Source organism: Phyllobates terribilis, unplaced genomic scaffold (genome assembly GCF_046119375.1).
Source record: "Phyllobates terribilis strain yellow unplaced genomic scaffold, ASM4611937v1 Scaffold_1__5_contigs__length_1240528914, whole genome shotgun sequence".
NCBI classification, from domain to species: domain Eukaryota; kingdom Metazoa; phylum Chordata; class Amphibia; order Anura; family Dendrobatidae; genus Phyllobates; species Phyllobates terribilis.
In genome coordinates, this window is record NW_027362761.1 from 1,191,853,026 (window position 1) to 1,191,865,723 (window position 12,698).

The window sequence follows — 12,698 nt, forward strand, 5'->3', positions numbered from 1 at the left end:
TGGTCGATCACTTCTGGGGAGAGTAAAAACGGTCTTGAATTTCCTCCAGTGGAACACTGTCTGTCTGTGGATTGGTGGAGTCCAAACTCCTTAGGGTTTTTAACTTTTTTCCAGCCTGATGAGCATAAAACAGCTCTTCTTTTGAGGTAAATCTCCTTTGTTCGTGCCATGATTCACTTCCACTAAGTTGCTGTAAAGATCAGACTTTGATAAGTCCCTCTTCTTTAAGTAAAAACAGGACACCCACTCAAACCTGATTGCCATCCCAATGATTGGAAACACCAGACTCTAATTTCACCTTCACATTATCTGCTAATACTAAAGGTTCACATACTTTTGTCACTCACATACGTGTGAAATTGGATTATTTTCCTCAATTAAAAAATGACTCTTTTTTTCATTTTGACTCATTTGTTTTGTGCGGTTCTTCTCTACTTTTAGGACTTATCTATCTCTAGATCTATCATCTACCTGTAATATATCTATCATCTATCTATCTATCTATCCATCTATCTATCTATTATCTATATATTATCTATCATCTATCTATTATCCATCTATCTATTATCCATCTATCTATTATCTATCTATTATCTATCATCTATCTATCTATCTATTATCTATCATCTATCTATTATCTATCATCTATCTATCTATCTATTATCTATCATCTATCTATCTATTATCTATCTATTATCTATCTATTATCTATCATCTATCTATCTATTATCTATCATCTATCTATCTATTATCTATCTATTATCTATCTATTATCTATCATCTATCTATTATCTATCTGTCTATTATCTATCTATTATATATTATCTATATATTATCTATTATCTATCTATCTATCTATTATCTATCTATCATCTATCTATATATCTCTCTATCTATTATCTATTATCTATCTGTCTATTATCTATCTATTATATATTATCTATATATTATCTATTATCTATCTATCTATCTATTATCTATCTATCATCTATCTATATATCTCTCTATCTATTATCTATTATCTATCATCTATCTATCATCTATCTATCATCTATCTATTATCTATCTATTGTCTATCTATTGTCTATCTATTGTCTATCTATTATCTATATATTATCTATTATCTATCTATTATCTATCTATTATCTATCTATCTATTATCTATTATCTATCATCCATCTAATATATATCTATTATCTATCTATCTATCATCTATCTATTTTTTATCTATCTCTCCCATTTTGCCGCGTTCCTATAATATTATATTTAGACGGAAACTATTTTACTTTTAGATGAAGAACATCTTCCTGGCTCTTTCTATATTGGGAAGGAGTGCGGCTGAAGTCGGTACAAAGCTTAAGAAGGTTGTGACCAGTCATAAGAAGAGAAGCCGCCCCGCACTGACCCTGAGGACGGGCGTAATTGAAAGGAAACGTCTTACTCCTGGCCGCATTATTTCTTTACACGTTCTAGAAATTTTCTTAGGAAATGATCTGTTCTTCGGTGACCTCACATCTTCAACCTTGGGTTATTAATTGAGGAATTTGGTATCATGATCGATGTGTTCGTGTGACAATAGTATCCCTGACGTTGCCGGAGGATGGGGGTGGGTGGGCGGAGATGTGTCCGGCGGGGAATATATATATATACTCTAAGGTCCCTGTCCAGGTGCAGAACAGCTCCAAGGAACAGTCCGTCATCTTCACAGATCGCAGGCGTCATGGCAGCCGTGTCTTACTGTGGACTCGCCGTCACCTATTTCTGCTTTTTAGCCTTGTCTTCGGCGTGTTATATACAGAACTGTCCCATAGGAGGAAAGAGGTCGGTGATGGACTTCATGGACGTCAGAAAGGTAAGTGCTGAGGCTTTATGACAGCAGACTGACGCTGAGCTGACACTTTCCAGAATATGAGACTGTAGGAGATTTCTGGTGGTTTCTTCTCCTTTTCTTGTACCTTCCATATCAGGGAAGATGGATCCTTCTTAGGATTGCTCCTTTGAGTTTCCCAATTCTCTCCGCACCCATTTTGAGAGGTTATGACTATCTGAATTAGAGGTCCCGTCTTCATTGCCCTCTATGAGGAGGACTGCTTCTAGCTGTGGAGGACTTATCACAATGAAATGATACATTACTTTTAATTAATATTAATGGTGCAATACCTGATATGTCCTCTGGAGGCGCTGTAGGGAAATTGCTCAGTTGCTGTTAGATTCCAAGCTGATCGCCAGAGATTCCAGCAACCAAACTCCCTGTGAAAAGTTTAGAATTATTGATACTTTCTAACAAAAAAAGTTTTGTTTTTTCCCAAAGCAGAGAGCCTCTTTAATGTCAGATTTAAGGCAACTCTCTACTTTTTTGCACTTTTTATCATAATGGCAGCATTTTATAAAGATTTATTTCACATTATAGTGGTCAGAGCTCAGTTTTCTTAACAGGGCCATGAGCAGGAGTAGATTTCTGTCTTAAGTCATAGCAAATCTTTTGAGATAGTTGCTCACTACGCCCTTCTTGGTTTTTTTTATACACTTTATGGTTCACTTTAAAAAAAAAAAATTGCACATTTTTGTGCTAATTTTCTGAATTCCATAATTTCACATTTATTTATAATAAAAAAGTAACAGAAATCAAGATTAATTTCCCCTTGAGGTGTAAAATAGGACATGCAAATTTCAGGCAGTGGCCACTAGGGGGAGCTTGTTCAATAGCGTTTATACATAGAGTTCAATGAGAACACAGAGCACATCAGCTCCCTCTAGTGGCGGCTGCCGGTAATCAGCATTTTGTTTTTTTTTACATCTTTCTCTAAGCAGAGGGTTTGGAGCTTTGCATCAGAAAAACAGAGCTCCGACTACTAAAAGGAGATATTAGAAAATAATCAGCGCAGAATTTGGACATATTTAGAAAATATAAAAAAGTTGTGCGCACGGACAGTCACCATCAACTATATAGTTTTCCCTAGGAAGCAATCTAGCTCTGCTACATCTGGATGCATCTATGTAATATTAGTGACTGCTATGTGTTGGAGTAGGTAGGTTTCTTCTCCCCCATGCTTTACACTGCAGCTTAGCTTTTTCTGTTTGGCAGTTGTTTATAAGCACAAACTATACTGAGAGCTGATTTCTAATATAGTGAGGACAGTCGGAGGTTTTCTGAAATGAAACTCCTCTGTTACCTGTGATCCCTCATGCTTTACACTGCAGCTCTGCTCGTTCAGATTTGCTGCTGTGCACAAAGTACATTGAGAGCTGCTTTCTACGGTATGGACTGAAATCAAACTCCTACCTTACTCGAGGCTCCAGATTCTACTACCCCATGCTTTACCCTGCAGCTCTGCTTATTTAGATTAGCTCCTATGTATAACCACAAACTACATTCAGAACTGATCTCTAATATGGTGAGGACAGTCTGACGTAGTCTGCAATCAATCTCCTGCCTCCCTTCAAGTTTAGACAATTGGTCCCTCATGCTTTACACTGCAGCTCTGCTTATTCAGATTAGCTCCTATAACCACAAATGACATTCAGAACTGATCTCTAATATGGTGAGGACAGTCTAAGGTAGTCTGCAATCAATCTCCTGCCTCCCTTGAGGTTAATACATATAATCCACCATGCTTTACACCACAGCTCTGCTTATTCAGGTTAGCTCCTATAACCACAAACTACATTCAGAACTGATTTCTAACTTTGTAAGGACAGTCTGAGGTGGTCTGCAACCAATCTCCTGCCTCCCTTCAGATTTAGACATTTGGTCCCCCATGCTTTACACTGCAGCTTTACTTGTTCAGATTAGCTCTTCTATATAACCACAAACGACATTCAGAAGTGATCTCTAATATGGTGGGGACAGTCCGAGGTAGTCTGCAATCAATCTCCTGCCTCCCTTGAGGTTTAGACATATAATCCCCCATGCTTTACACTGCAGCTCTGCTTGTTCAGATTAACTGTTGCATATAATACAGGTTAAAAGGAACTAAATCTTCAGTGAGATAACTGTGCCCCCAAAATGGAGGGGGAGGAGCCTGGACATACCCCACTAACCATTTTGGAATTCAAGGTGGCAGAGGCAAGAAAAAGACACTCACGATCCCATGTCATGGTGGGGGTAGTAGTTGGTAGGAAGATGTTGCACCCCAGTGCTGATCACTCAATTGGAAGGGATCTGAGGTTCATTGTGCCAATAAAAATTGCAAATGCAACTCACACCTATAATTCTATAGAAGATGTAGCAGAGCTGAATTTTTTGATGATAGGATTTCGTGAAATTTAACAAATAACAAACTCAGCTCTGCTGCATCAAAACAATTGATAAATTAATGGAAACTATTCTCTGACACAATCAGCTCTGCCACATCTGTGTTCAGTGTTTCATAAAGCCGACAAATTAATTACTCTGTGTATAAAATATTACAAGTGACACATTCTGCTCTGCTACATCGGCACTCACGCTAATAGTCAGAGAAAACTTAGTCCAAGTTAAAAAAACTTTCTGGTACTTTTATCCAAAAAATGAGCGCAATGTGGGCCAATAACTTAATATAGTGGGTTATCACAATGACTAACTCAGCTCTGCTACATCAATGTTGAGGTCAAATCCGCTACATAATTACCACAGCACGGAATTGTCGCTAGCTCTGCTACATCAGCGCTGGGACTTTGCTCCAATTTTCCAATATCCGGAGGGTCCTCGTGTCTCCGTTTGCTGTCAGTGAATTGAAACCATCGCTGTTTATTTCCAGAGGTAACGCTGAGTGACTAACGGCCATATACTGCTTGGGCATGATGGGTGTTGTAGTCCCAGAAGTGATAGGTTGGAAATCACTGGCCTGGACTGACACATTGTAGCAAACCCACAGACTGTCACTCTCTTAAAGAGATGTTCGAACTTCAACAAATGAAGGTAATTTTCTGTTTGAATATATACATTTTCAATGCAGGAAAAATGATATTAATTTCATAAAATCGGAATACCCCTTTAAGAGAGTGACACACAGCAGATGGTTTGTTATACTGTATCAGTGTAAGGCAGTGGTTTGCAATCTATCGCTTGTGGGACAATAACAACCAGCATACCCAAATAGAAAGTGAAAAAATTTTAATAGTAATGGCCATTAGTCAGACAGCGCCACTCTGGCTCTCAGGCGGATGCTGGTACTGCAGGTTATGATGTCTTCTCTCATTTTTAGTGTATTCCTTGTGGACCGAGGAACAAGGGTCACTGCTTCGGGCCCAATATCTGCTGTGGAGAGGAGCTGGGCTGTTACTTCGGCACCAGTGAGACGCTGAGGTGCCAGGAAGAAAACTTCCTCCCTTCACCATGTGAGTCTGGAAGGAAACCGTGTGGGAACAATGGAGGAAACTGCGCCGCCTCCGGCATCTGCTGTAATCACGGTGAGAGATGAGAGAAAGTCAATGTAGCTGAGATATGGGGGGCTGGGATATGGGAGGCTGTGATAAGGGGAGCTGTGATATGGGGGGATGAGATATGGGGGGCTGAGATATGAGGAGCTGTGATATAGGGGGCTGAGATATAAGGAGCTGAGATATGGGGGGATGAGATATGGGGGGCTGAGATATGAGGAGCTGTGATATAGGGGGCTGAGATATAAGGAGCTGAGATATGGGGGGCTGTGATAAGGGGAGCTGTGATATGGGGAGCTGTGATATAAGGAGCTGAGATATGGGGGGCTGAGATATGGGGGGATGAGATATGGGGGGCTGAGATATAAGGAGCTGAGATATGGGGGGCTGAGATATGGGGGGCTGAGATATGGGGGGCTGAGATATGGGGGGCTGAGATATGGGAAGCTGAGATATGGGGGGCTGAGATATGGGGGGCTGAGATATGGGGGGCTGAGATATGAGGAGCTGTGATATAGGGGGCTGACATATGAGGAGCTGAGATATAAGGAGCTGAGATATGGGGGGCTGAGATATGAGGAGGTGAGATATGGGCAGCTGAGATATGGGGAGCTGAGATATGGGGGGCTGAGATATAAGGGGCTGAGGATATCGGGGGCTGAGATATGGGGAGCTGAGATATGGGGAGCTGAGATATGGGGGGCTGAGATATGGGGGGCTGAGATATGGGGAGCTGAGATATAAGGAGCTGAGATATAAGGAGCTGAGATATGGGGGGCTGGGATATGGGGAGCTGAGATATGGGGGGCTGAGATATGAGGAGCTGAGATATAAGGAGCTGAGATATGGGGCGCTGAGATATGGGGCGCTGAGATATGGGGCGCTGAGATATGGGGGCTGTGATATGGGGAGCTGAGATATGAGGAGCTGAGATATGGGGGGCTGAGATATGGGGGGCTGAGATATGGGGAGCTGAGATATGAGGAGCTGAGATATAGGGGGCTGAGATATGAGGAGTTGAGATTTGAGGAGGTGAGATATGAGGAGCTGAGATATGGGGGGCTGAGATATGGGGAGCTGAGATATGGGGGGCTGAGATATGAGGAGCTGAGATATAGGGGGCTGAGATATGAGGAGTTGAGATTTGAGGAGGTGAGATATGAGGAGCTGAGATATGAGGAGCTGAGATATGAGGAGCTGAGATATGAGGAGCTGAGATATGAGGAGCTGAGATATGGGGAGCTGAGTAATGAGGAACTGAGATATGGGGGGCTGAGATATGGGGAGCTGTGATATGGGGAGCTGAGATATGAGGAGCTGAGATATGGGGGGCTGAGATATGGGGGGCTGAGATATGGGGAGCTGAGGTATGGGGGGCTGAGATATGAGGAGCTGAGATATAGGGGGCTGAGATATGGGGAGCTGAGATATAAGGAGCTGAGATATGGGGGGCTGAGATATGAGGAGGTGAGATATGGGGAGCTGAGATATGGGGAGCTGAGATATGGGGGGCTGAGATATAAGGGGCTGAGAATATCGGGGGCTGAGATATGGGGAGCTGAGATATAGGGAGCTGAGATATAAGGAGCTGAGATATGGGGGGCTGAGATAAGGGGAGCTGAGATATGGGGAGCTGAGATATGGGGGGCTGAGATATGGGGGGCTGAGATATGGGGAGCTGAGATATAAGGGGCTGAGATATAAGGAGCTGAGATATAAGGAGCTGAGATATGGGGGGCTGAGATATTGGGGGCTGAGATATGGGGAGCTGAGATATCGGGGGCTGAGATATGAGGAGCTGAGATATGAGGAGCTGAGATATGAGGAGCTGAGATATGGGGAGCTGAGTAATGAGGAACTGAGATTTGGGGGGCTGGGATATGGGGGGCTGAGATATGGGGAGCTGAGATATGAGGAGCTGAGATATGGGGAGCTGAGATATGAGGAGCTGAGATATGAGGAGCTGAGATATGAGGAGCTGAGATATGAGGAGCTGAGATATGAGGAGCTGAGAAATGAGGAACTGAGATATGAGGAGCTGAGATATGAGGAGATGAGATATGGGGAGCTGAGATTTGGGGGGCTGGGATATGGGGAGCTGAGATATGAGGAACTGAGATTTGGGGGGCTGAGATTTGGGGGGCTGAGATATGGGGGGCTGAGATATGGGGAGCTGAGATATGAGGAGCTGAGATATGAGGAGCTGAGATATGAGGAGCTGAGATATGGGGAGCTGAGATATGGGAAGCTGAGATTTGGGGGGCTGGGATATGGGTGGCTGGGATATGGGTGGCTTGGATATGGGGTGCTGAGATATGGGGAGCTGAGATATGGGAAGCTGAGATATGAGGAGCTGAGATATAAGGAGCTGAGATATGAGGAGCTGAGATATGGGGAGCTGAGATATGAGGAGCTGAGATATGGGGAGCTGAGATTTGGGGGGCTGGGATATGGGGAGCTGAGATATGAGGAGCTGAGATATGAGGAGCTGAGATATGGGGAGCTGAGATTTGGGGGGCTGGGATATGGGGAGCTGAGATATGAGGAGCTGAGATATGAGGAGCTGAGATATGGGGAGCTGAGATATGGGGAGCTGAGATATGAGGAGCTGAGAAATGAGGAGATGAGATATGAGGAGCTGAGATATGAGGAGATGAGATATGGGGAGCTGAGAAATGAGGAACTGAGATTTGGGGGGCTGAGATATGGGGGGCTGAGATATGGGGAGCTGAGATATGAGGAGATGAGATATGAGGAGCTGAGATATAAGGAGCTGAGATATGGGGAGCTGAGATATGAGGAGCTGAGATATGAGGAGCTGAGATATGAGGAGCTGAGATATGGGGAGCTGAGATATGGGAAGCTGAGATTTGGGGGGCTGGGATATGGGTGGCTGGGATATGGGGAGCTGAGATATGGGGAGCTGAGATATGGGGAGCTGAGATATGGGAAGCTGAGATATGGGGAGCTGAGATATGAGGAGCTGAGATATGAGGAGCTGAAATATGGGGAGCTGAGATTTGGGGGGCTGGGATATGGGGAGCTGAGATATGAGGAGCTGAGATTTGGGGGGCTGAGATTTGGGGGGCTGAGATTTGGGGGGCTGAGATATGGGGAGCTGAGATATGGGGAGCTGAGATATGGGGAGCTGAGATATGGGGGGCTTGGATATGGGGTGCTGAGATATGAGGAGCTGAGATATGAGGAGCTGAGATATGAGGAGCTGAGATATGGGGAGCTGAGATATGGGGGGCTGGGACATGGGGAGCTGAGATATGGGAAGCTGAGATATGAGGAGCTGAGATATGAGGAGCTGAGATATAAGGAGCTGAGATATGGGGAGCTGAGATATGGGGAGCTGAGATATGAGGAGCTGAGATATGGGGAGCTGAGATATGGGGAGCTGAGATATGGGGTGCTGAGATATGGGGAGCTGAGATATGGGGTGCTGAGATATGGGGTGCTGAGATTTGGGGAGCTGAGATATGAGGAGTTGAGATATGAGGAGCTGAGATATGGGAAGCTGAGATATGGGAAGCTGAGATTTGGAGGGCTGGGATATGGGGGGCTGAGATATGGGGTGCTGAGATATGGGGTGCTGAGATATGGGGGGCTGAGACATGGGGGGGCTAAGATATGGGGGGCTGAGATATGAGGAGCTGAGATATGGGGAGCAGAGATATGGGGAGCTGAGATATGGGGTGCTGAGATATGGAGAGCTGAGATTTGGGGGGCTGGGACATGGGGAGCTGAGATATGAGGAGCTGAGATATGGGGGGCTGAGATATGGGGGGCTGAGATATGGGGGGCTGAGATATGGGGGGCTGAGATATGGGGAGCTGAGATTTGGGGGGCTTGGATATGGGGTGCTGAGATATGGGGTGCTGAGATATGGGGAGCTGAGATATGGGGGGCTGAGATATGGGGGGCTGAGATATGGGGGGCTGAGATATGGGGAGCTTGGATATGGGGTGCTGAGATATGGGGTGCTGAGATATGGGGAGCTGAGATATGGGAAGCTGAGTTATGAGGAGCTGAGATATGGGGGGCTGAGATATGGGGGGCTGAGATATGGGGAGCTGAGATATGGGGAGCTGAGATATGGGGAGCTGAGATATGGGGGGCTGAGATATGGGGGGCTGAGATATGGGGAGCTGAGATATGGGGAGCTGAGATATGGGGGGCTGAGATATGGGGAGCTGAGATATGGGGAGCTGAGATATGGGGCGCTGAGATATGGGGAGCTGAGATATGGGGAGCTGAGATATGGGGAGCTGAGATATGAGGAGCTGAGATATGGGGAGCTGAGATATGGGGAGCTGAGATATGGGGAGCTGAGATATGAGGAGCTGAGATATGGGGAGCTGAGATATGGGGAGCTGAGATATGAGGAGCTGAGATATGGGGAGCTGAGATATGGGGAGCTGAGATATGGGGAGCTGAGATATGAGGAGCTGAGATATGGGGAGCTGAGATATGGGGAGCTTACAAACCGCTCCTTATAGCTCAGCTTCCTGGACCTTAGTCAAAGTGCTGCGGCTTGGGCACTATTAAGGGGTCTAAGGCAGGAAAGGGTTTTTTGTGGCAGGAACACGAGCGGCTGCTATGGTCCTACCACCGTTGGGGGCGCAGTGCTGACTTACAGGTGTTCATCAGTCCAATCCATAGGTTTAATGTTGAGGATCGGCCAAGAATATTTCCATCCAAATCCTGAGAGGTCCGAAAGATCTGCAGAATGAAGTTAAAAAAATAGGACAGGGCTGCAGTACCCGGCCCGGCCACAGGGAATGCTGTTCCTTCCTCCTGCTGATCAGCCGGGAACTCGATCCCCACCGATCAGATGATCACATCCTGTCCTCAATATTAAAATCCCGAAAACCATTTTATCTCAGCGACATTACAAGGACTTCTCTGTAATTTCCTGATCTGATCCCATCAATATTTTTATTGGTGATAAGTGTCCTTGTAAGCACAGCTGAAGGTTTGTTACATTGCGTCTGCATGGTTCCATTGATTTTATGGTTCATAGAAGCTTACCTGCACTGATTTGTTACAATGTATCAGTGCAGTTGTATTGATTTTAAGGCTCATACAAGAATTCCTTCACTGATACATTGTAACAAAGCTTGTAATTAAATAGTAATTAGCTCTAGAAGGCTTTTCATTTCATTCCTCAACTACAACCAGTAATGGACGGATGAGAAGACCCCCAGAAGCCAGAATAGAATGACGATATGCCACTATCATTTATGGCTTGCTATTATAATCCTCCTCGTGTCTTTCCCCACAGAGAGCTGCACGATGGACCCGGCCTGTGAACAGGATTCTGTATTTTCTTAGTCGATGTCTTCATAAATGATAAAACGTCTCCAGTGCAGACATTCAGAGCAGTGATCCCACCACACAAGAAGGAGGACCCCCGCCGCCATGTATAGATGTACTGTACAGTGAATAAAGACTTGAAACATGGCCACGTGTACGTCTCTGCTTTCATCAGTGCTACCAGTGACAACCCCAAAACTGATCCCCTGTATGGAGAGAGTGAAGGCTCAGCCTGTGATCAGAAATAACAGTGGTTCTCTGCTGCCCTCTAGTGGTAGAAAGCCAAACTTCAGCATGACATTCTGGTGTGTGTATATATATATATATATATATATATATATATATATATATATATACATACATACATACATACATACATACATACATACATACAGCAGAGTACAGGGGGCACACAGACAATTGAGGGCCGAGGGCACAATCAGTAGAGGGGGCTCCTGCTGCCAGTTCAGAAACTAATAATGGCCATAAAGAAATATGGTTGGGTGGTCTGACTTTTACCAGCAGTGATGGGTAATGTCCCTGCTAGACTAGAGCATGAGGAGGAGTAACCAGGAGAGGCCGGACCCCTAGGAGACATCCTGCCCTGATGCCAACTTCTGCAGTGCAGGACGTGTATGTATTGTACTATATTATTCTGACTGGGGGTTTTGATATCATAAAATAGGAAAAACACGTTTCCTACTAACTATAACCTCTCTAGTGGGACAGATACGCGAAGGGGTCACCGCCGCTGAGGTTTAATGGGTGCAGAAAACCTGTAACATCGAGCACAGGAGAAGCAGCGGATGCAAGCATTTGGGGTTCATGTGAAGGTCTTCCATGGGCGCAATACCACTCTGACAACACAGGGTGAGGGTAAAACAGTGTGGCAATACTTTATTGAACCACCAAACGGACAATAAACACACAGAACAGTCCCAGCAAATACCCAAGAAGGTACAACATCACCCAGTCTCACCCTTCCACTCCACCCGCCTGGGATAGAACAGCTGCGACTTTGGGACTTTCAGGGACAACTACCTCAACCAGTGGGTCCCCGCTTCTGGCGGTCCCCCACTGAGAGGAGGTAGCAGCAAGCTTAGGAAGCTAGCAGTCCATCGAGGTACAAGGCCAGGAGACCCGAGGGTCCCACCCTGGCCTCTCTGAGAGTTTCCATGGGGCCAGACGACCGGCTGGTCCCAATCTGGCTTCTCCGAATGTCTCCATGGGTTCCAGGTGATAGATGGGTCCTTCCTGGAAACCCCAAACAACATATCCATGGGGCCAGGTGACTTCATCGTCCCAACCTGGTCTCCCCACATGTATCCATGGGCTCTCTGATGGTTAATGGAGCAGATCTGTATCTTTCCAGTCAGGGCCGATGCCCTTAGACCAGAATCATGTAGAATCCAAATCTGGGTCTCTTTGGATGGAGCCGCCATGCTATCCATGCTTTCTGATTCTCCTTGATTCTGTTTGCAGCACTACAGACATCCCTGTTTATATTTACATGTGTAAGGTCATCAGTCACAGGTTAGAGATAAATGTGCAGGCCTCACTCAGGTTGCATTGTTTGAGCTAATCAATTTACATAGTTGGTATCACAGGGGGCTATTGTAAATCAACATTCAGCTGGCTTTTAGTACAATATGTAATTAGCATATTAGCAAACATCATTAGTTTCAAACCCAAGAGGAGACACCAATCAGGGTTATGCAAATACTGCTCTGTTCTTATTGACCAGGCACATAAATACACATACATTTACAAGTCAACCCAAAGATAATAGTGTATTTCTCTTGGATTAACAAATCTAATCGTTTGGCTGATTAAGATTATAAGCTGTATTGTCACATTGCTCCCCCAATCTTAATCAGACAGACATGATAGGATTCCAATCATCCTTCTCCACTTATTGGAGACAGTCCATCAGCATGTCTTTAAGCACAGACACAAATGTAAGAGGCCTCACCTTCATGAGAACAAAACTTTGCATCATCCAGTGTCCTCAAAGC

The 12,698-nt window shown here is 45.0% G+C and overlaps 1 protein-coding gene across 1 annotated transcript; it reads left to right on the forward strand.

Annotated features, from left to right (window-relative positions):
• The first annotated feature begins 1,642 nt into the window (after positions 1 to 1,642).
• Positions 1,643 to 10,830, forward strand: LOC141173225 (mesotocin-neurophysin MT). Its single transcript, XM_073657861.1, has 3 exons — positions 1,643 to 1,852; positions 5,187 to 5,391; positions 10,652 to 10,830. The coding sequence occupies exons 1-3, from the start codon at positions 1,721 to 1,723 to the stop codon at positions 10,699 to 10,701; spliced, it is 387 nt and encodes a 128-aa protein (XP_073513962.1). The 5' UTR covers positions 1,643 to 1,720; the 3' UTR covers positions 10,702 to 10,830.
• Positions 10,831 to 12,698: the final 1,868 nt, after the last annotated feature.